This window comes from Monodon monoceros, unplaced genomic scaffold, assembly GCF_005190385.1.
Source record: "Monodon monoceros isolate NGI ecotype Baffin Bay Population unplaced genomic scaffold, NGI_Narwhal_1 Super_Scaffold_21, whole genome shotgun sequence".
In the NCBI taxonomy this organism is placed as follows: Eukaryota; Metazoa; Chordata; class Mammalia; order Artiodactyla; family Monodontidae; genus Monodon; species Monodon monoceros.
The window spans coordinates 160,571,537-160,594,145 of NW_021703778.1; the positions used below are offsets into that span (position 1 = coordinate 160,571,537).

Genomic DNA, 22,609 nt, shown 5'->3' on the forward strand with positions numbered 1-22,609 from the left:
CACACACACACACACACACACACACACACACACACACACACACACACGTTCTGCTTCTCTGGTTGAACCGTGACTAATACACACCTCCATCCCCCAGAAGCCACTGTTTTATTCACCATTACTTTCTTAAAGGCTTGGGCAGAGTTTCTGATGGACAGTACAACGCGGGACATCCAGAATCCTACCCTCCGAAGTTCTCCAACTTACAAATGTTCGATACCCCAGAGAATGCAAAGTCAGTTCAGACCCCAACGCTCTTAGGTGATGAAGCACATCCAGTACCCAGAATGAAAGCACAGCACTGGGGGGAGAAGCAGCTCAGGCCAGCAGGGGATAGAAGTTATGGAGAACTGAGCTTGAGGGGTGGTAGTGGCCACAGCAAGAAGCCAGGACGGGCAGTAGATGTGGGTCCTGAATGGAGAAGACGAGAAGCTGGAACTCCTTTGGCGTTTTAGGAGTAAACAAGCTTGTCATAAACAGCCCTGTGGTGCCACCGTACCTCTGCCCGACACTGGCGGATGCCCATCCACACACACAGCAGGCGGGTCAGAGTCTGCAAATATATACCCCATGTGCTGGCCGCCCTGCGTACCAGTTATCCAAAGTGTATTCAGAGTGTAAAGAAGTATCAAAGATGCTATTTCAAGGAATAAAAATTTATCACCTAGACAGCCTACAAGAGACTTTTAGTCTCATTATTCAGGATACAGTTTAAGGTTCCAGATGCTTAGAATTCTATTAGAGGCCAAATACAAAGGAGAGTTGCAGGAAACCGTCTGAGGAGATGTTCTCATGATCTCCATTGATCTTTACCTTGGAATAAGCCCTCAGATCCTGGGATGTTGAGGAAAATGTGACTAGTGAGGGAAGAGTGAGAATAAGCCTTCCGGAAAGTGCCTCTTGCCTATAATGTTCTGCCGACAAGTTGAGGGAGTTACCAGGAAGGCGATAATCTAGAAAGCCGGAAAAATTATTCATAGGAAGACGGCTTCCACCTCACGCTCACTGATTGGTTTTGCCATTAAACCTGTGTCTCGGCCCAGGCAGTCACTTTATGTTACTAACAAGCGAGAGAAATAAAAGCAAACTGTTTTTCTAGAGTCGTAATATCACTTTATTGTCAACTTCCCACTTCCTCTGCATTGTATGTCTTTGTGACACATTCATGATTGTGGCTCTTGGGCATCAAAGAAAGGTCCCCTGTCCTCAGTGTGGTCCATTTAAGAAGGTAGGGAGGTCTGTGAATACCCTTTTTTTTTTTTTTTTGAAGTTGTAGCTTAATTGCTTTAAGAGCTTCCTTAGCTCTGATTTCCATACTCCTCCTTGTCTGTTCCCATAGAATGCTGAACAGAGATCGTTCTTTTCACCTTACTGATGCCTCTTTCTCCTTGACTTCAATCCGCATGACAGCAGTCCCAGCCCTTGGCTCAGGAGAGTGGTTGATGCCCCAGTGAATGAATCTTTCTGTTATCCACAAAGTCAGGCTTTAAGGGTCTAAATAGCTGAGGTTTTACTCTCCATTCTAAAAATGAGATAGAATTTGGGTGAGCCTAATTGAAAAAAATGGTCCCAGTGAGTTTACACTGATTAATGGATGGATGAGAGCTCTCGGCCTGATTTGCTGCAGGAGAGAGTTTCTAAAGATGCCTCGGAGCTGTTTCATCTCTGCTCCTGGGCATCCTGCTCGCATCCTGGTGCCTCCGGTCAGGTCCAAGCCTCTTCCTCCCACTGCATCGTGTGATTTTCAGCCGTTTCAACAACTCTTTGTCCACATAAAACATGAAACTAAAGGCACTATTTCTTTCTGGATACAAATACCAATCTAGTGCCCTTGGAGCTGTTTTCTTTTGATTGAAAGTAGAAATTAGCACTCCCTGGCCAAAACCAAAGGCAGAAAAGGGAATGTGAAGCTTAAGATACTACTCTGTAAGATTATATTGACAGAGTTTTTTTTTTAATTAAAGTATAGTTGATTTATAATATTAATTTCAGGTATACAATATAGTGATTCCGTATTTTTATAGATTATACTCCATTTATAGTTTTTATAAAATATTGACTCTATTCCCTGTGTTATACAATATATCCTTGTGGCCTATGTATTTTATACACAGTAGGTGGTACCGCTTAATCCCCCACTTCTGTCTTGCCCCCCATTTCCCTCTCCGCACTGTAACCACTAGTTTGTTCTCTGTATCTGTGAGTCTCTTTCTGTTTTGTTATATTTATAGTTGTTTATCTTTTAGATTCCATGTATAAGTGGTAACATACAGTATTTTTCTGTCTGACTTCATAAGCATAATACCCTCCATGTCCATCCATGTTGTTACAGATGGCAACTTTTCATTTTTCATGACTGAGTAATATTCTTGTGTGTGTGTGTGTGTGTGTGTGTGTGTGTGTGTGTGTGTGTGTGTATTATATATACAAGGGGTCCCCAACCCCCGGGCCATGGACTGGTACCAGTCTGTGGCCTGTTAGGAACCCGGCCGCACAGCAGGAGGTGAGTGGCGGGCAAGCGAGCGAAGCTTCATCTGTATTTACAGTTGCTGCTCCGCACTGCTCGCGTTACCGCCTGAGCTCTGCCTCCTGTCAGCATTATAGTGAGTTGTATAATTATTCAGTATATATTACAACGTAATAATAATAGAAATAAAGCGCACAATAAATGTAACGCGCTTGAATCATCCTGAAACCAACCCCCCCCACCCCACCCCTGGTCCGTGGAAAAACTGTCTTCCGCGAAACTGGTCCTTGGTGCCAAAAACGTTGGGGACCGCTAATATATACCACACCTTCTTTATCCATTCATCTGTGATGGGCACTTAGGTTGCTTCCCTATCTTGACTATTGTAAATAATGCTACTATGAACAGGGGGGTGCATGTATCTTTTCAAATTAGTGTTTTTGTTTTCTTAGAATATATACCCCAGAGTGGGATTCCTGGATCACATGGTAGTTCTATTTCTAGTTATTTGAGGAACCTCCATATTGTTTCCATAGTGGCTGCATCAGTTTACATTCCCACTAACTCTGCACCAGGGTTCCCTTTTCTCCACATCCTCGCCAACATTTGTTGTTTGTGGTCCTTTTAATGATAGCCATTGACAGGTGTGAGGTGATAGCTCATTGTGGTTTTGATTTGCATTTCCTTGACATAGTTTTTTTTCTTAAGTGCTACTTTTATATACAACAAAATGAGATCTCCTGTCTAGGGCTACAGCAGGGTCGTGAAGAAGAAAGGGGTTTTGGGGTGGGGGTCTTTCTAAGGAAGGATAATTATTTTAATAGCTGCTCTCAGGGGAAAACGCAGGTGAGGGTGAAGCTATCTCTAATTAACAGTTGGATAAATCTTTTTTTTTTTTTAACATCTTTATGGGAGTATAATTGCTTTACATTGCTGTGTTAGTTGCTGCTGTATAACAACGTGAATCAGCTATACGTGTACATATATCCCCATATCCCCTCCCTCTTGTGTCTCCCTCCCACCCCTCTAGGTGGTCACAAAGTACCAAGCTGATCTCCCTGTGCTATAGAGCTGCTTCCCACTAGCTATCTGTTTTACATTTGGTAGTGTATATATGTCCATGCCACTATCTCACTTCATCTCAGCTTTCCCTTCCCCCTGCCCGTGTCCTCAAGTCCATTCTCTATGTCTGCATCTTTATTCCTGTCCTGCCCCTAAGTTCTTCAGAACCATATATATATATATATTTTTTTTTTTTTTAGATTCTATATATATGTATTAGCATACAGTATTTGTTTTTCTCTTTCTGACTTACTTCACTCTGTATGACAGACTCTAGGTACATCCACCTCACTACAAATAACTCAATTTCATTTCTGAGTAATATTCCATTGTATATACGTGCCACATCTTCTTTATCCATTCACCTGTTTATGGACACTTAGGTTGCTTCCATGTCCTGGCTATTGTAAATAGAGCTGCAATGAACATTGTGGTACATGACTCTTTTTGAATTATGGTTTTCTCAGGGTATATGCCCAGTAGTGGGATTGCTGGGTCGTGTGGTAGTTCTATGTTTAGTTTTTTAAGGAACCTCCATACTGTTCTCCATAGTGGCTGTATCAATTTACATTCTCACCAAGCAGTTGGATAAATCTTGAGAATTATATAGCACAGCAGGATTTACATTCCATTTCCCAAAATGCAGGACTCTGCCAGAAGCTGAATGGACATGATTGCGGCTCTCGGGCGTTGACCGTCGTTCTTGCAGCTGTGGGAGTTTGACCCGCGCTAAAACACCTCACTGAGTCAATCCTCTCCCTGTCCTTGTCCCTGCAGCGCCAATCTGTCCAAGGCCGCCTGGGGAGCGTTAGAGAAGAACGGCGCCCAGCTGATGATCCGCTCCTATGAGCTCGGCGTCCTTTTCCTCCCGTCAGCATTTGTAAGTGCACGCTTGATAGATGATTGGTCATGAGTGAAGCAAATGGGGGTTTGTGTTCTCTTCTTGAGTCTCGATGACCTGCCCGAGGTCAGGAGGTCGCAAGCTTGTGCACTGACCCGGAGCCTGTGCTCCTAGCCGCAGGCTCGAGCCGATGAATTTATTCACTGATCACTGTTCTGGGTGTGAGGGGATCGCTGCTCTCAAGGAGTGTTCCAGATTAGTGATCAAAGGCATTGCTTTGGGTAAAGTTAATAACAACCTTTAAATGAAGATTGTGAACCAGCATGTGAAAATTTACTATAAGGTAGTAAGTGACAAGTCACCAAAGGAATGAGTCAGCCAAGTGCGAGGCTTGTTCTAGGTGACTGGAGACCGCCTTCAGAAGCTGCTCGGCCTGGGGGCAATGAAGGATGCTGAGGATTCTCGGTCAGCGGAGAGGAGCGGGAAGGGCAGCCTCGTGGGAGGAGTGGCCTGAGCACAAGCCGGGAGGGAGGCAGGGAAGCTCACAGCATCTGCTAGAAACAGAGTCCCGGGGGTCGCAGAGGACGTGTTACCAGGCTCCCTGGGAAGCCCCCCAGAAGGGCACCGGAACAGCCAGCTTGCATCCTGGCTTTGGAACAGCGCTCAGTTTCTGCAGCTGAACACCCAACAGAGTAGCTAGTTTTTGTGTAGGGACTGGGTTTTACAAGCCGTATGTTTCTCTCAACACTAGAATTCCTCTTGGCCCAGAGAGCTGTTCCCTCTTTCAGAGGCACACAGGGTCCCCAGTACCCCCTCTCACCCCCAGCCCCACTCTGGGCACACACTCATTGGTGGATGCAGTTGGAACTGCCCACACCATGTGATGTGTAATGCTTTTTTTTTTTTCTCTTTTTTGCCACTTGCTCTAGTTAAGCTAAACACACACATGATGCAGCCCCATGGCAAACCACTTGGACTGGACCAGAAGACTTAGCCAGGGGAGTGCTGTGTGCTTGTCCCGAGACTTATATCCAGGCCCTGTGATATGTGGGCATCGTCTCAAGGCGAGCTGAGATTGCCCTCCTGCCCAGCCTGACAGGCCTCCCCACTGTTCCTTTTCTCACGCATGCTCTGGGGAAGAGCTCCCCTCTCCCTTTCTTCTCCCCTCACCACTCTTTATCCATCCTTTTCTCTGTCTCAGAGGGTTTCACTACTGAACTGTCCCACAGGCCTCTCCTGAGCAGATTCTAGCACTTTTTATTTCTTTCCCATAGAGTCAAACAGCAGATCCTGATGCTGCTTTCAGCTAACGATCACCACCTCCACAGCCCCGTCGGTAGATGGTTTCCACAGACAAGGAGGTGACTTCCCTAAGGTTCCACCGCCGAGTGGATCTAGCTCTCAAGCCTCCGTCTCTAACTGATCCTTCTGTGATCTCTCAGCTATATCACAGGGAGGTAGGAGATTCTCAGCAACAGGGTAATAATACACAGTCCTGTGGTGTGATTACAGTGGCTGTAGCTTCGAACTCAAGCTAGAATTAGCTCCCAATAATCACCTAAGTAAAGGAATAAATTCCACGTTGCTCTTGTTTGGCTTTTCATGTCAGCATTTGCAAAATTCTAGTCATTTCTAACTGTTCTGACCTTATCCCTCATCATAAAAATAATGCTAGGAAAGAAGTATACTGCACTTCCAGGACCACTCAACCCTTCTAAGCTACTAATTTTTACCTCTAATATTGTTTCTGTCTGTACATTAGAGAAAGAGTGGGCATAATCATTTAGAATCCCCAAATTGACTCTAGACTAGGCTATTATTCCTATACTTTTGGAATAAGAGCGAGTCCCACTAGAGTGCATTCTAGGTAAAGTAGAGATTTAGTTATTTATAAAGACCATCAGGCAAGAATATTAAAAAATGGACTCCCCCACCTCCACCCCGTCCTGTGCCAGCAGATTCAAGAGCGAGGCCCCCAGCAGGGGGACCCGTGTAGTTGACATACTGAGACAGTGGCTTCTCCAGCAGGCGGTTCCATGGCGTCTCAGCATGCAGGGTAGCAGTGCTTTACAGCAGGCTTGCTCCACAGCATTAACGAGGACCCACACACTGCCGCTGTCTTGCTATCAGACTTTTTCCCATCTGGGCGGATCGTCGTGTCCTTTAGCAAATCATAAATGACTTGAGCCAAGCGCTGAGATGAGACATGTGGACAGTACACAAGTATTTGACCTTGCCTCCAAAGGAGCTAAGGGTCAAGTGAGCAAGAAGGTCATAGAAGTGAAGCAGACGCCGTGTTTGAGAGACGTCCCAGGTGCGAGCTTGGGTGCTCAGACATGTGAGGAGGGCACCTGGCCTGAGCGTGCAGAACCCAGAGGGCTCAAAGTGGGTGTCCGAGTTCTTTTAGGTGCATTTTATAGACACGAACTTGAGCTGACATAGGCCCATAGAAGGGGGAGAGTCATGGAATCAAAGGAAGGGAGGAACAGCCGAGATGTGGGGGGGACGGGCCGGCCGGCTCTGGGGCCCGGGCAGCAGGCAGGCTCTCTGGGCTGCCGCCCCTGCTGTGACTCCACCACATGGCTTCTCGGCCCTGTGACCAGAGGTTCTGTATTTATAGTCACTGCGCAAGCTTGGGTCTGCCCCGCACGCCTCTCTCCTTCCCAACCCCGTCCCCCAGTAGGGGCCTGTTTCCAGAAAAGGGGGTTTGTTGTGAGCTAGGAAGCCACTCAAGAGGTAGGAACTTACTGCCAGAAGGTTTTACCTGTAAGTGGGTTGATGTGTGTTTTATCTGCAGAAAGCAGTTAAAGGGGATCTTGCAACATAGGAGACTTTGTCCTTAGCCACTCTAACTCATCTGCTTCATTTACTGTTACGTGGAGCTTCTGGGAAAGTAGTAGACCTTTGTTTGCCCTCACAGAATTAACATTTATGGTTTTGACTTTGAGGGCAACCCAGAGGTCTATGACAGGAGGTAATTAGTCATCTTGCTGAGGCTATAGGAGCACAGAATGAGACTTAGCTTGTGAAGGAGTGGCTGTCCGTCCTCAGAGTGCACGCCAGGCTCGTCACCGGACATCTGGCTGCCTGAGATGACCTCTTGTACAGTCAGCTCCATCAGCACCTCCTGCGTCCTCTTTGGCTCCTCCTGGGAACACAGGGAGGAAGAGATGGACTCTTTGTTCTCAGGAAGCTCGTGGATAAGTTAAGGAAGCAGACCCAAGTTATCACAGTAGATGATGAGAGCTATGGGGTGTCCAGAATATAAGGACTGAGAAGAGGGAGTGAACAGTCTGCCTGGGGGGCTTGGGGAAGGCTTCATTTAGATGACGTTTGACCTGGGTCTTGAAAAATGAATGTGGGTTCAACCCACCATCAGGGGAGATGAGGCTTCCAGCCAGAGGGAACAGTGCACGTTATATTTGAGAAATAGCAACCAGCTCCACGTGCCTGGAAGGGGCCGGGGGGTGGCCTGGGCTGTGCGGTTGGAGTCCTGCTCTGAAGGAAGGTGGCAAGCAGGACGTGCTGGAGTGGACTTTGTCCCACGCGAATAGTGGAAAGCCATCAGTTTTGTTTTTTTTTTTTTATGTTGGGGGTAGGAGTTTATTAATTTATTTATTTTTGCTGTGTTGGGTCTTCGTTTCTGTGCGAGGGCTTTCTCTAATTGTGGCAAGCGGGGGCCACTCTTCATCGCGGCGCGCGGGCCTCTCACTGTCGTGGCCTCTCTTGTTGCGGAGCACAGGCTCCAGAGGCGCAGGCTCAGTAGTTGTGGCTCACGGGCCTAGTTGCTCCGCGGCATGTGGGATCCTCCCAGACCAGGGCTCGAACCCGTGTCCCCTGCATTGGCAGGCAGATTCTCAACTGCTGCGCCACCAGGGAAGCCCCAGCCATCAGTTTTTAAGCAGGGTTAGTGGTCTCATCAGGCCAATTTTCAGAGAATTTGAATCTGTAAAACTTACCTCCCCTTAGGATTTAGTGTACTTTATATGATGCGGGGTGCTTGAGGAGAAGGGCCTTACAGATGCCGTCAAAATCATATCTTAATCACCTACACCACACTGTTACAAAATTCTGATTCTGAATGAATCGCTCTTTGCCTTCACCCACTGTCCCAACTCAGGGTGTAGGAAGTCATCCCCCACTCCTTGTTCTCCCCCCACATGTTTAATCACCTAGGCTTGTCATCCCCAATTCCTAACGCACCCTGTAAACCTGTCACTTCTGGCCATCCCTGCTGCCGCCGCGGCCACACCTGCCTCCCGGCCCACTTCCCAGGCCACCTCCAAGCTGCTCAGCCCACTGCTGCCAGAACGTCTACAGACCATGAATCTGGTCATGTCTCCCACCTGCTTCAAATCCTATGACTCCTTAGCATGGCCTGCTTTTCCCTTTGTGGCCTGACTCCTGACTGCTCGGGTCTGACCTCTTCCCTCTCGATCCTGGCCTTTCGTGTTCCAGCCACACAGAGCGACTGCCTCTCATTCTGGACCAGGCCTCTTAGCCTTCTCTGGAGAAACAGAACCAATAGGATATATAGATCCACATAGAAAGAGACTTACTGTGAGGAATCGGCCCACACGATTTTGGAGTGCAAGGAGTCCCAAGCTCTGCCGTCTGTGAGCTGGAGACCAGGAGGGCTGGTGGTGTGGGCCAGCCCGAGTCTGAAGGCCTGAGGACCAGGACCCCGTGCTTTCCGTCCCAGTCTGAGTTTAGGAGAAGACAGATGTCCCAGCCAAGCAGCCCTTCCTCGGCCTTTTTGTTCCACTCAGTCCCCCTACTGGCTGGATGGTGCATCGTTGGCGGGGATCATCTTTACCCAGTCCACTGATTCAAATATTAACCCCATGCAGAAACACCCTCAGCGATGCCCAGAGTGATGTTTACCGGTTACCTGGGTATCCCATGGCCCAGTCACGTTGACATGTAGAATGAGCCACCATACCACCCTTCTCAGCAGCCTTAATCCGTAGCAGGAACGACCCCCTGAGGCCCCTAACCCCACCGGCCTCTCACATCTCTGCTCCAGGGGTCCCTCCTTTGTGCCCCACAGCCCTCAAGAACCGGGGCTTTTCCTGTGTCCCCTGTGTTGTCATCGATGACTCGTGTGTCTCCTTGACTGGGCTGGGAGCTGCTCTCACGGAGGGCTGGCACACGGGAGGCTCTTAGTGAAGTCTGTCGGTGTTGCTCCCTTGAGGTTCCCAGAGTACCCTCTCCCCTTTCTGTGAGGAGAACACGTGTGCAAAACAGTGGCTGCAGAGGCAACGTGGATTTAGTCCAAGGGGCGTCGGGTGCAGTAGGTGCTTAAGTGTGCTCACGAATCTCGTCGTGAGCAACTTGCAGCGTGGGATAGCTCACCTGTAGCTGTTCTGTGCAAACTAAAACGTACACACAGGCTCACGTTCGCTCTCACTCACAGAAGTCTCTTGCCTTAACTACAAATGCCAATCCCTATATATTCATTTAGTGTCTTAAAATTTTCGGCATTGGCCATAATCTTCAAAGAGTTACTGACAGTAAGGCAGTTTGTTGTGAAATGAAGCCCAGTGTGATTCCTTTTTATACCTTTAGTTACACATTTGCCAAAGAGTTACTTAGCACCCAGTTTTGTAGTCGTTCTTCTGACTGGACAGCATCCAAAATCCAGTTTCTTGAGGTCAGCCCACCTTTGTGGCCCTTAGGCAGAACTGCATGTCTGAAACGCCCACGTTTCTGAGTTAGCAGCAGCCAGGATTGCTGCTTCTGTCCTTCACCAGTGGGCCATCCTGATCTCTGTGCTCCTGAATGCTGGCTTGAGGCCAGCGTTGCAAACGGTCAGGTTTTGTGCCCAGAACGGCACAGTCTCAAACGCTGCAGGGGTGGTCGGCCGGAAGAAACCCGGCAGCTCCCCTTTCCCGCAGCCGTCATACAGGCCTGTCACTCAGGAACCAATGGCCGTGTGAAGGGACACGCTGTGTGGCCTACAAACTGCAGTGGGCGGAGAACCAGCACTTCCTATTCATAATTAAGATGCCATTTGAAACTTCGGGGATTGATCTGGAAGCTGATAAGTCCCTGGTAACCGAGTATTGATTTTTTTCCCATTTTTTTCTGCTGCTTTTAAATGAATGAATCAATAAACACATCATTACGAAATTAACCTAACTTGCCATAGAGCATGGAGTCAGTAGCTTTCCCTGTGATTAGGAACACTTGCAAGGGCTTTGGGGGTTAATGTCAAGGTACATTTGACTGTGTACCCAGCACTTGGCTGTTGTTGCTACATAGTAGGTGCTTAATAAATGTTTAATTGAAGACTTGATTCTTTTAATGTCTCACGTCAATTTATCAGTTTTATTATGCTTTTTGAGTTGTCCCTTTAATTTAAGTGTATTTAACTTTTAGATTAGACTAATGCATTTAGGTTCAGAAAAATCTCAATATAGGAAAGATCATCTAATGATTTCAAGACCAGCAGCTGTATTCCAAACCCTCAGGCATCTGTATTTCAGGGAGACAGAAATTTTCTCTCTTTGAACTTGGTGCATTTTGGTGTTTACTGAGTACATACTTTGTCAGGCGCCGACTAGGCTGCCCAGCACTTTGTGTCTAGAACGCCTCCTACCTCTGGGAATAATGCACAGACCATCTCAGAATCATGGATCGATGTCCTGAACTCCTTCCTCCAGAGGAAGGTACCCTGAGCATCCCTGCCCTTGTCCCAGGGCTGAGAGCCAGCTCAGGCCCTGCTCAGCCCCAGGTTCATTTGCTCCCCAGATGGCGGGCTCTCTTTCCTACAATCGGAATCAAAAATGCTGCCACTAAATCCCCAAGAACTTTCAGTCTTCAAGTCTTTACTTTCTCTTTTCTCCATTCTGGTTAAACTATTTTATTGTCCCTCTGTTGCCAAAGATGGCTCTGGCTGGAAGAACTAATACAATTGACAAGAGCTGCCACATTAACTCCCCCTCGTGCTCTCTGCACCACCTCTGACAGCCTGCCCTGGGCCCAGCGCATGGGTTCAGGGCTCTCAGCGTTTCCCAGAAGGCCACAGCTGGGCAATTGTTTCAGGTGGTGTTTCTTTGTAACCTCTCATGTTCTCTGACTCAGCGAATAGAGCCACGTCCTGGCATTCCACTGCTGCCACTCGCCCATCCATACCCAGTCATCCCATCCGATCCCATCTGCCCAGGCACGAATTCTTTTTTTTTTTTTTTTTTTTGGCCACTCCATGCAGCATACAAGATCTTAGTTCCCTGAGCAGAGATCGAACCCATGCCCCCTGCAGTGGAAGTGTGGAGTCTTAACCACTGGACCACCAGGGAAGTCCCCCACTTTCTTTTTTTTTTTTTTTTTTTTTTCGGCTCTGATTTTTACTGCGTTTTCCCTCAGCCTCTTTCAGATCCATTTCTGTCTTTCTGTTTCTCATCCAAATTTACCTCACTTTTATCTCAGCTTTTGTTGTGATGATACTTGGATCCCCATTACCATCTCTAATCCATCTCACATTCCTGTTGTAATAGCTCTTGGTCTTCGGGCTCTAGCAATTCCCAGTCCAATGCATTCTCCCGTCTGTGCCATTCCACCTTTACACTGGAACTTCTCTGTTCAAAACCCTGCACCTCGGGACTTCCCTGGCGGCACAGTGGTTGAGAACCCGCCTGCCAGTGTAGGGGACATGGGTTCAAGCCCTGGTCCGGGAAGATCCCACATGCCGCCGAGCAACTAGGCCCACGTGCCACAAGAACTGAGCCCGCGCGCCTAGAGCCCGTGCTCCACAACAGGAGAGGCCACTGCAGTGAGAAGCCCGTGCACTGCAACAAAGAGCAGCCCCTGCTTGCCACAACTAGAGAAAGCCTGCGCGCAGCAAGGAAGACCCAACACAGCCAAAAATAAATAAATAAAAAATTTAAAAAAACCAAAAACCCTGCAACTCCTCACCATATATCACAGTAAAGGCCACACTCTAAATGGGGTCCTGTGACACCCTGGGTTGTAAGTGAAGGATAACCAGCTCAAACTTGCTTCAGGCAGGGCTAAATCCAGGGGCGTGGGACATGTCATCAATGTTCAGTTCTTCTAACACCCAGTTCTGTTTGAAGGACGTGAGGCGCCCCCAGCAGCTGAGGGCTCGCGCCTTGCCAGGTGAGCTCCCCAGAGAAAGGTGAACTCTTCTCCAGCACCTCTGACTCAGGCCGCTTCCCATCCTGAGTCACTGTGGCCAGGAGTTGGGCCCAGATAAACAGGTAGAAGCCTCAGATGTCCAAAGCCGCTTCCTTCAAAACCCTCTGCAGCCTGTCTCTGCGTTTCTTCTCCCGTGTCCCAGGCTCTCCTCCTGGGCATTGCTTCACTCGCTGTCCCCCTGAAATGCCAGCTCTGTGCTTTTCCAGCTCCGCCTTTGGTCATGCCCATCTCCCTCTGATGCTCTTCCCTGCCAGCTCTCTATCAAAATTACATCAATTTTTCAAGGCCCAGCAAAAATATTTTCTACAGACCCTTTTCTTAACCTGCCACTGGCAAGAGGTCATTTCTTCCCTGTCTGCCTAGAGTTTGTGCCCAGCGTCTGTCACGTGTTGCCTTTCACGGAGTTACTAGCCACCACCTTGGTTGGTGCTGTCACCCCTACCTTCCTGTAGGTCTTCACTGGCACAAAGCACTTTTGTGCATCTTGTTCCATTTGCTTCTATGCAGACGCCTATAAAGTAAGCAGGGAAGGTACTTTAATCCCATTTTTGCAGCTCAAAATTGCTTGACCAACTATGCACCAAGACTTATGCTAGGTGTTGAAGTAAGAAACGTTAATATGGTAACATCCAGAAAGTTATTGTTCCAATTTTACAAATGAGGAAATTGAGGCCTAGTGAATAAGTGGCCAAGTGTCCCACCGACCATCTTTTTTAGTTCCTAGCACATGCAAACTCTTTGCCACCTCTGGGCCATTGCAGATGCTGTTCCCTCCTCCTGGAACTTTTTTTTTTTTTTTTTTTAATTTGGCTGCACCAGGTCTTCATTGCAGCATGTGGGATCTTCGTTGCAGCATGTGGACTTCTTAGTTGCAGCATGCAAACTCTGGGATCTAGTTCCCAGACCAGGGATCAAACCCGGGTCCCCTGAATTGGGAGTGCGGAGTCTTACCCACTGGACCACCAGGGAAGTCCCTGGAACGTTATTATTTCCACTCTCAACTGACAAAACACTATTCACTTTTCAGAGCTTAATTAAAATGTCACTTTTTTAGGGAGGCTTCCGCTGAGCACCCGCTCGCCCCCAAATCTAAAACAGGCCTACTATTCTCTCTTCTAGGACTCCTCTGTTTTTCTCATAGCGCTTATCAAAAATTATAGTTGTTTATTTTACTTCTATAAATGCATTTGTTTAATGTCTCCCTACTAGACTGTACATGCCATGAAAACAGGGATCGTGATAATTGTTCTGACTCCTGTACACTCAGTGCCCGGCACTCATGCCTGACACAAAAGAGGGACTCAAGAAATAATGTGTGGGATGAATGAATGCAGATGTGAGCCATTCACACAGCCCGTAAATACCAGCACAGAGACTCAACTCAGGTTGCCCAATGCCCAGGTCCACACAGCCCTGACACTTACCTCATCTTCCGAAGAACTGTAGTTGTAGCTCTTTATGTGGGTTCATAGACGTTAGCACTGTTTGATATGTGGGTATTTAGGATGAGAAGGGTGGATCTATGTGTGGATGGGTGGCCAGAGGAATGAGGCAAAAACAGAATGCCAGGATCATCCGGGAAGGGGGCCAGGAGATGATCGATGCGTGGAGGCCTGGGGAGGGCAAAAGCCGACGTAGTAGGCACCCCCACTACCGGGCAGGCCCTGTGTGAGGAGGCAGTGCAGTGTGTACATCGGCCTGGGTGTGGCACCTATAGTTGCACCCTGATTCAGATCCAGAGTTAATAGTAGCCTATTCTCGAGTTCTTGGGATAAACCTTCCATTTTGACGGGTCTTGAAGAGTTCTCACTTTTATATTCCTATCCCATCGTATTGGACACTTTCATGATACATGAAAGCAACTTTCATTCTTCACCAGAGTGAACAGCCCATTACTACAGATAGCAATATCGAAAGTATTCAGAGGTATTTTTACACAGTGTCTTCTACACACTCCTTGCTGCTGTACACAGAGGTTAGTAGAAATGGGCTGTAACATCCAAAATTGTTTTTCTCTTATGTCTTTGTATCCTTTATTAGACTTTTGCAAACTTTGCTATAATTTATTTTCTGACATTTGGACCTCTCTTATTTTTAGGAAAGAATATTTGGGGGGAGTGTTGTAAATATATTTGACCCACTGAATATCAAAAATAGCGCTGAAATAACAAAAATAGCTCTGAATTTTGTTGTGAGTATCATAAAAATATAATTGCTTCTTGCTATCTTTTTCCAGAAAATGAGATGCAATTATAGATTCTCTGTGTCTGCAGGGCCTGGACAGTTTCAGAGTGAAACAGAAATTCTTCTCAGGGAGCCAGGAGCCAACAGCCTCCTTTCCTGTGCCATATGACCTGCCTCCAGAACTGTATGGAAGTAAAGGTGAGACACTGGTGAAAGAAAACCTTGGGTGTGTGTACCAGAGCAGAAACAAACAGAGCCCAGGGAAAGCCATTGGGTTGGGCTCTCCCTGGGAGCCTGGCTCGTGGGTGGCCATGGAAGCGCAGGTTTTTGCAGAGTCTCCCTTGCTGCCCTGTGTGTGGCCACCGGAGCCGCAGTTCTCAAACTGGTTGGTCTCAGAACCCCTCTACATTTTATTACTAAGGACCACAAAGGGCTTTTGTTTACGTGGGCTTTTATAGCTATTGATATGTATCATATCAGCAATTAAAACCAATAAATTTTAAAATATTTATTAACTTATTTAAAGATACTAATAAACCCATTTGTATATTTAAAAATATATAAAATGACTATTCCCCAAAACAATTTAGTTTGGAAGATGGCATTGTTTACCTTTTTTGCAGACCCCTTTATTATCTGGGTTAACAGCCGGATTCTCACAGCTGCTCTGTTGTGTTATCACACAGGTCGTGTAGCGTCTGTACACTCACGTGAAAGTGACAAATAATGGCTTAATGTTATGTTGACAGTAATTTTGACTTTACAGGTATTTCTCCCTCCCCAACCCCCTTAAAAAGTCGGTCCCCAGGCCACACACTCTGAGAACTGCTGCGCTAGGTGAGGACTTCAAGGGCAGTGACCAGGTATTTTTCACAAGAGAAAGCCAGTGGAGTATTGGTCCAGGTTCCCAGCGCTTTTGGGAGGAAGGCTGGCTGGGATGCGGGCACCACCTCATCCCAGCTCTGACCCAGCCCCGCCGGCCGCAGGGCTGCTCTGCTCAGCCCCAGAAAATGTCTTTGGGGTGAGTTCACACTTTACCAAGCTCACCCCGGAGGAGATGCGTAATCGGGACAAGCTTATTAATTTAAAATGGCAGATTCTTTTATCACTGTGGCTGGCGTATTTTCCCCTGGACGGTAGAGGCCTACACAGGTAGCCAGATTATAATCTGTGGTTTTTGAGTGAAGGCTGAATGTGAACAGGGAAAATTTGGTTTTTGATTGGTAAATTTTGATGATGCCACCCCATTAATATTCCAAACTCTCGGATTCCCTAACGGAGTCAGCCTTGCCCCAGTGGGTCCCTTCCTTCCCTGAGCGATGCTGGTTGGGTCCTAGCTACCTCCCCACCGTCACTCGCCCTTTTGGCTTTCGTGGTGAGCCAAACCTGCCCTTCTGATGGACCCACTTCTCAGATTGTATTGGCACACCTGGCAGAGTTCATCCTGCCTCACCCAGGTGACTTCATCTCTCTCTGATCAGTCGTGTGGATGCTGTTTTGGAAAGTATTCTTGTTCCCTTCCTTCCAAGCCGTGTGCAGTTTTCTGAGTCCTCTAAATGTGTCAAGTCCTCTAAATGTGTTGTAAGTTCACACACATTCACTTTTCACCAGCAAGAGGTTTTACCAGAATTTCAAGAAATCCGTGACCACTCCTCCCCACCCTCCAACCCACAGATGCTTTAGATCCAGGCCGTGTTTATGTGCCAGCCTGACAACTTATTAAGTGACCTTGGGCAGTGGTTTGTATTCTCTAGACCTTAGTGTCTCTGTTTGCAAAATGAGAACATGAGAGTGCACAGCTCAGTGTTGAAGAGTGACCGAGATATGGTCTAGAAAGCATCTAACCCAGCGTCCAGCTCAGAGTTAGCTGATTTCTGTTAGCCATTGTTTCTGTTATTTAAAATGTCCAGTTCAGTTATGACAGTGGATTGATGGCCATCCCTCCCCCTCCTCCTGATGAGCTGACATTCAGAAGAGCCTGAGGCTTGTGCAGGACAGTCCCTAACCCAGGACATGACCCAGTGAGTGACCTTCCCCGCTTCTGGCTTTGCGCTGCACCTCTGCCTTCTCTCCCTTTCTCTGCTCTTCATGTCCCTCACCCCTACCCCCAACCTGAGTGCTCCTGAATAAACAGGTTGGAGGTGGGAAGGACTAACTGTGACAGCCTTATTTAGGCTTAGCCTCCTGCAGTCTGGCCTCAGGCATTGTACCTCCCACCCGCAGCCAGGAACCTTGGCTGGAATTTCACCCCCTCCCTTTAATCCTAATCTCCAAAGGACTGTAAAAGCAAGAATGGAAGAGGTAGAGGAGCCTTAAAAATATCCTGAGGTTCCCTCAGTTCCACTAGAAAAAGCATTCCCAAGAACTTAAAAGTTTACAACTAGGTAGTGTCTTAGACCATGTAATAAAAATGGTAATCCTTTTATTTGACCAGCAAGCAGAAGTTTTCCATTGTTTAAGTGAGTTTTCTATTTTTTACGCATTTCCTTTGAAAGACATATGCGAGAGAGACTGGAACATTTTAGTTTTTTTTATCAGTACTATTTTACCTTCCACACTGCTTTACTAGCATGTAGAATAATGCCAGGGATTCAGATATCACCATTTCCTGTAAAGCCAACATTTGGGGGAGTCATGTGTGCCTTAAAAAAGGCATCTTGGGCTTTCCTGGTGGTGCAGTGGTTAAGAATCCGCCTGCCAATGAAGGGGACACAGGTTCAATCCCTGGTCCGGGAAGATCCCACATGCCGCGGAGCAACTAAGCCCATGCGCCACAACTACTGAGCCTGTGCTCTAGAGCCCGCAAGCCATAACTACTGAAGCCCGCATGCCTAGAGCCCGTGCTCTGCAACAAGAGAAGCCACTGCAGTGAGAAGCCCGCGCTCCGCAACAAAGAGTAGCCCCCAAGAAAGCCCGGGCACAGCAACGAAGACCCAACACAGCCAAAAATAAATAAATGTTAAAAAAAAAAAAAAAAAAAAGGGCATCTTACCAGTGCTTGGAAAAGTTGAGTGGTTAAGAACATTTCAAAAGCACTGTATTTGGGACTTTCCTGTTGGTGCAGTGGTTAAGAATCCACCTGCCAGTGCAGAGGACTCGGGTTCGAGCCCTGGTCCGGGAAGATCCCACATGCTGCGGAGCAGCTAAGCCCGTGCGCCACAACTACTGAGCCTGCACTCCAGAGCCCGTGAGCCACAACTCCTGAAGCCAGGGCGCCTAGAGCCCGTGCTCTGCAACAAGAGAAGCCACCACAATGAGAAGCCTGTGCACCGCAAAGAAGAGTAGCCCCCGTTCAGCGCAACTAGAGAAAGCCCGCACACAGCAACGAAGACCCAACGCAGCCGGAAAAAAAAAAAAAAAAAAAAAAAGCACTGCGTTTGAATAAGTGATTTTCAACCCACTTCAACATATATAAGATCTTTTTCAGTATTTTTTAAGTCAGGAGACAATAAGAAAAGCTTAGCAGAGAAATACACTAATGTGAACAAATCACAGTTGGATACAAGAGACCACCAGACATCCTGACACCAAGAAATTGATCAAATAAAACAAAGACTCAGCTACAGGGGTACCTGCTTCGTGCTTGCTGCTTATCCTCTCTCCCCACAGGTATATCATTGAGAACCTGCTGTGCACAGATACCAGCTAGGTGGTTGGAATAGATCAGTGAACAAGACAGACACAAATCCTTGCCCTCCTTGAGTTTATATTACTCCTCCCATGAAAAGTTACACGTACTCAAACCCATTTTACAACAGGAACCGTGTTTTTAAAAGAAAACTTTTACAAAGCAAAATCACTAACATTGTAAATCACACACTGTAGCATGCAGTCCCTGACCACAGGGACACACAGAGGGAACCATGCCCCCCAGGTTGTCCTTCGTCCTCCCCCACCGTGGCCCTAACACAGGCCTCACCCGGACTCTCACCCGGACTGTGCTGCTCTTTATTTCCCTGGTTCTGCACTCCTCCCCCTGGATGCCATCTTCCACGCTGCTGCCAGGCTCCTCTGATCGTTCCCTCTCCTGTTTTAAATCCTTTCATCGTATTCTAGAAAAAAAAAAAAAAAAGGCGTTTTTCATCCCCTTTAACCTCAGATCCCAAACAGATTCTGTGAAAATCACCTTTAGAACTTGACAAAGGTGCACATTGCCAGGCCCCAGCCCAGACCTACTGAAACGAGCTCTCCAGGGGTGGGTCCCAGAAAAACGTGCCAGCAATTCCCACATCAGCCCAGTCAGGGAGCTGCTGCACAGACACAGTGGGGTTCAGCGTCCCAGCAGCAGGGCGTGCCTGCTTGTCTGCTGCCCCCTGGACCGTAAACTTGAGAGGCCTTCATGTTTGGCTAGCGGAGTACCAGGCATCTAACCAGCACTACCAAGTATTTCACATACACATGTGACTGTATCATGTGAGGCAAGTTGTTCTCTCACGGGACAGTTTAGGAGGATTGCCTAAAACAGGCCGTCATCTGAGCCAGTGAGTGGTAATGGCTGATTTCCAGTAGTAATGGGTAAAAAGACACAACAGAATCATAACCCCCCTCTTTTCGCCTTCCTCTTGGCCCTTTTTGTGGCCTTCCCCCACGGTAGTGGAAGGCCTTGCAGCTGGCATGGAGAGGCGCTGCCCGGGAGGTGCAGACATTTGCTCATTTATAAAGCAGAGCCTCAGGGGGATTTGCCAGGAGCGTGGTTTCCAGGTCCTCGCTTGGTCATCGTTGGCTAAATTTAAGGGAAAGGAATAGTCATCCCTTGGTATCTGCCAGGAATTGGTCAAGGACCCACCTTGGATCCCAGAATCCACAGATGCATAGTGAGCCACCCGTATCCACAGTTCCACATCCCCAGATTCAACCAACCACTGATCGTGTAGTGTGTATTTATTGAAAAAATCGCATATAAGTGGACACTCACTGTTCAACCCCAAGTTGTTCAAGGGTCCACTGTAAATGCAGTGGTGGTCTTTAAGTTACAGCCTCACTGGCAAATGTCTGTATCACAGATCTGCACTGGTGAAGAATCTCTCTAATGGCTATTCATATAGCAAGGATTGGGGGGGTATTCTGCCTGGGGGATTAAGCAGAGCAGACATTGCCCAACAGAGCAGTTTGCAGGGAAAGAGGTAAATAAGGGGAAGTCCAGCCACAGAAGATGGTGTTTCCAATGGAAGAGAGTGGGTGCTTTCTTAAGGCCAGTGAGTAGCCGTGGAGTCAAGTTGCCAGCCCTGCTAGTCCCTTACCTCTTAAGAAACTTAATTACCAGAAAGTGTGGTTTCATGCTTTCAAACCATCTCAAGGCCAAAGGGGAGAGAACAGGGTTCTGATAACTTGTTGTCATCTTCGGCATTCTTTTCCTGCACTTCCTGCTGGGAGCTTCCATTTGCACTTGCCCTGTGATTATTCAAAACAAACAGCGAGGCTGGGTGGAAGGAGCAACAGATACCATTGTTTGCCGGGTCGGCCTCCAAGGTACCGCCTGCCTCTGTTCAAGAAAAGGAGAAAGCCTCCCCCAGGGGCTGCGGGCGGTGCCGGCGGGCAGCTGCTGCAGTGGGATGGTCCATCTCAGCTGACCTGCCAAGTGGCCAGTTTACTATAAGCATGTGGCCCTTCCATCTCTCTGTATTTCTCAGAACAATAGTATGGGGGGTTATTTTTAATCCTTGCAGTGTATTTATACCCTACCCATATATTTTTTTAATTAAATAATTTATTTTTGGCTGCATTGGTTCTCCGTTGCTGCACGTGGGCTTTCTCTAGTTGTTGAGAGTAGGGGCTACTCTTCGTTGTGGTGCTTGGGCATCTCATTGCGGTGGCTTCTCAGAGCAGGGGCTCTAGGTGCTCAGGCTTCAGTAGTTGTGGTGCCCAGGCTCAGTAGTTGTGGCGCACGGGCTTAGTTGCTCCGCAGGCATGTGGGATCTTCCTGGACCAGGGCTTGAATCCGTGTCCCCTGCATTGACAGGTGGATTGTTAACCACTGCACCACCAGGGAGGTCCCTACACCCTACCCATATTATGATGGTTCTTTTTGAAATGGTTTGACTCTGGCAGTAGCCATGTGTGGTAAAAGAGATTTGTTCGAATTTTTTCAATTTGTGAAACATCAGTTAAAAGGAAGAAAAGTTCACACATATTGAGCACCTACAACATGCCAGGAACTTTCACAGATGTTCTCTCATTTCATGCTTCACAATAATCCTGGGAGGTTGCTAATGTCATTACTTCCCATTTCAGAGATAGGGAACCTGAGGCCAAAATCCACATGCCTTCCTCAGGCTGCAGAGAAGGATGAAGGCAGGATTTGAGCCTAGGTCACCTTTCCGTTGTACCATTCCAAGGCTTGTTGCTTTTCTCAACGTGGGTCTACGGTCATTATACAGAGATCTTTCTGCCTTATCAATCACTAGCCTTAAGTTACAGAACAAAACCATTTCAGGGATGTGACGCTGGGCCTCTTGGTTCTGTGCGACCATGACCAGCTGCTGAGAGCAGAAGAATGGCCTTTGACTGTACCCATTGTCACTGTTGGTTTCTCCAGGTTCTTAAAAGAAGAAAATGAGCTGCCCTCATCTGTTACATTCTCTCTGTGTGCAACACTGTGTCTTGTGCACTACACGGGTTTATTTCATTTAATCCTCCTGACAGCTCCACGACTTAGATACACATAAGGAAACTGAGGCTCAGAGAGGTGAAGTGACTTGTCAACGTAAGTGGCAAGCCAGCATTCACCCCGGGCTTCAGCCTGCTCCCATGTTCACTCACCCATGTCTTAACATGAACCTTTACTACAAGCTCTTACCTATAAGGGCTCTCGTTGGGGCTTGATTCAGAAAAGGCTCTTCATGATTTGTAGACTCTGGCCCATGAGTAATTTTATCCTGTCAGGTGGGTGAATTTTCTGTAATCCTATTTAAATCAGTATTATACTTATGTAATTTTTTTTCCCGCAGATCGGCCCTGGATTTGGAACATTCCTTATGTCAAAGCACCAGATACACACGGGAACATGTGGGTTCCCTCCTGAGAGCAGTAAAGTACTGTGAAGTTGACATGTAAGGCATTGAACCCCAAACATTGGATGTTCTTGTTTGCACTGGGTGTTCACTTTTCTTAATGTTTTATCTGCCCCCCTACAAAACTCTTTGCAAAAGTCGAGATTTCAAACACAGATGTTGGTTATCCTTTTAATGACCATTGTTAACATTCTCACTTTAAAAAATTATATATTTTCTTAATTCCCTTTTCTATGCTTTGGAATGAAAGCTATTAAACTTCACCACGTTAAAAGAATATATAGGTGTAAAATGATCTTCCTAATGATGAGGACTTTTCACGGCGGTGTCGGCGCTTGTGAATTGAAGGTTGACTTGTGTCAGTTGTGCTCTGTCAGGAGAGGTGCTCTGGATTCAGCTAGAACTTCTCAGAGCAGGAACGTGACCTCTCACCCAGTCCTCTCTCAGCTTTTTTAGTGTGTCTCGGGGTTGCTGGAGGGAGTCTGGGGTGTGTCGGCTGGTGCGGCTACCCCGACGCCATGGGCCGTGTTGACTGTCGTCACCCTGCAGCTTTAGACGACGTTTCATCCCCCCTGCCCCTGGCCGTGCTGGCTGCCCTCCCACTCAAGGACCACCTGCCCTCCCCTCACCCATTCTCCACAGTGCATGGTGTCTCCTCCATCCCCAGAAATGTCCACAAAAGACAGCTCGCAGGATCATAAAAAAGCACACAAGTATTTCACTCACAAGAGCCCCTGAAAGGTAAACTGATTGGGTGCCTTTAATTCACAAGTGAGGGAACTGAGGCCCAGAAAGGTTCAGGACGTCCCCCAGGCCCCAGCTGCCTGGGTCAGAGCGACCAACATCTTCCTGCTTTGTGTCTGTGTGCCCTTCACACGCAGGATC

The 22,609-nt window shown here is 47.6% G+C and overlaps 1 protein-coding gene across 1 annotated transcript in view; it reads left to right on the forward strand.

The window, feature by feature from the left end:
- Positions 1 to 22,050, forward strand: part of TDP1 (tyrosyl-DNA phosphodiesterase 1) — an 83,635-nt gene extending 61,585 nt beyond the window's left edge. The window contains exons 14-16 of the mRNA XM_029239740.1: positions 4,307 to 4,409; positions 14,804 to 14,912; positions 21,662 to 22,050. Of these exons, the coding sequence (XP_029095573.1) occupies positions 4,307 to 4,409; positions 14,804 to 14,912; positions 21,662 to 21,735 (286 nt within the window). The 3' untranslated portion in view covers positions 21,736 to 22,050. The remainder of the gene's footprint in view (positions 1 to 4,306; positions 4,410 to 14,803; positions 14,913 to 21,661) is intronic.
- The last annotated feature ends 559 nt before the right edge of the window (positions 22,051 to 22,609 follow it).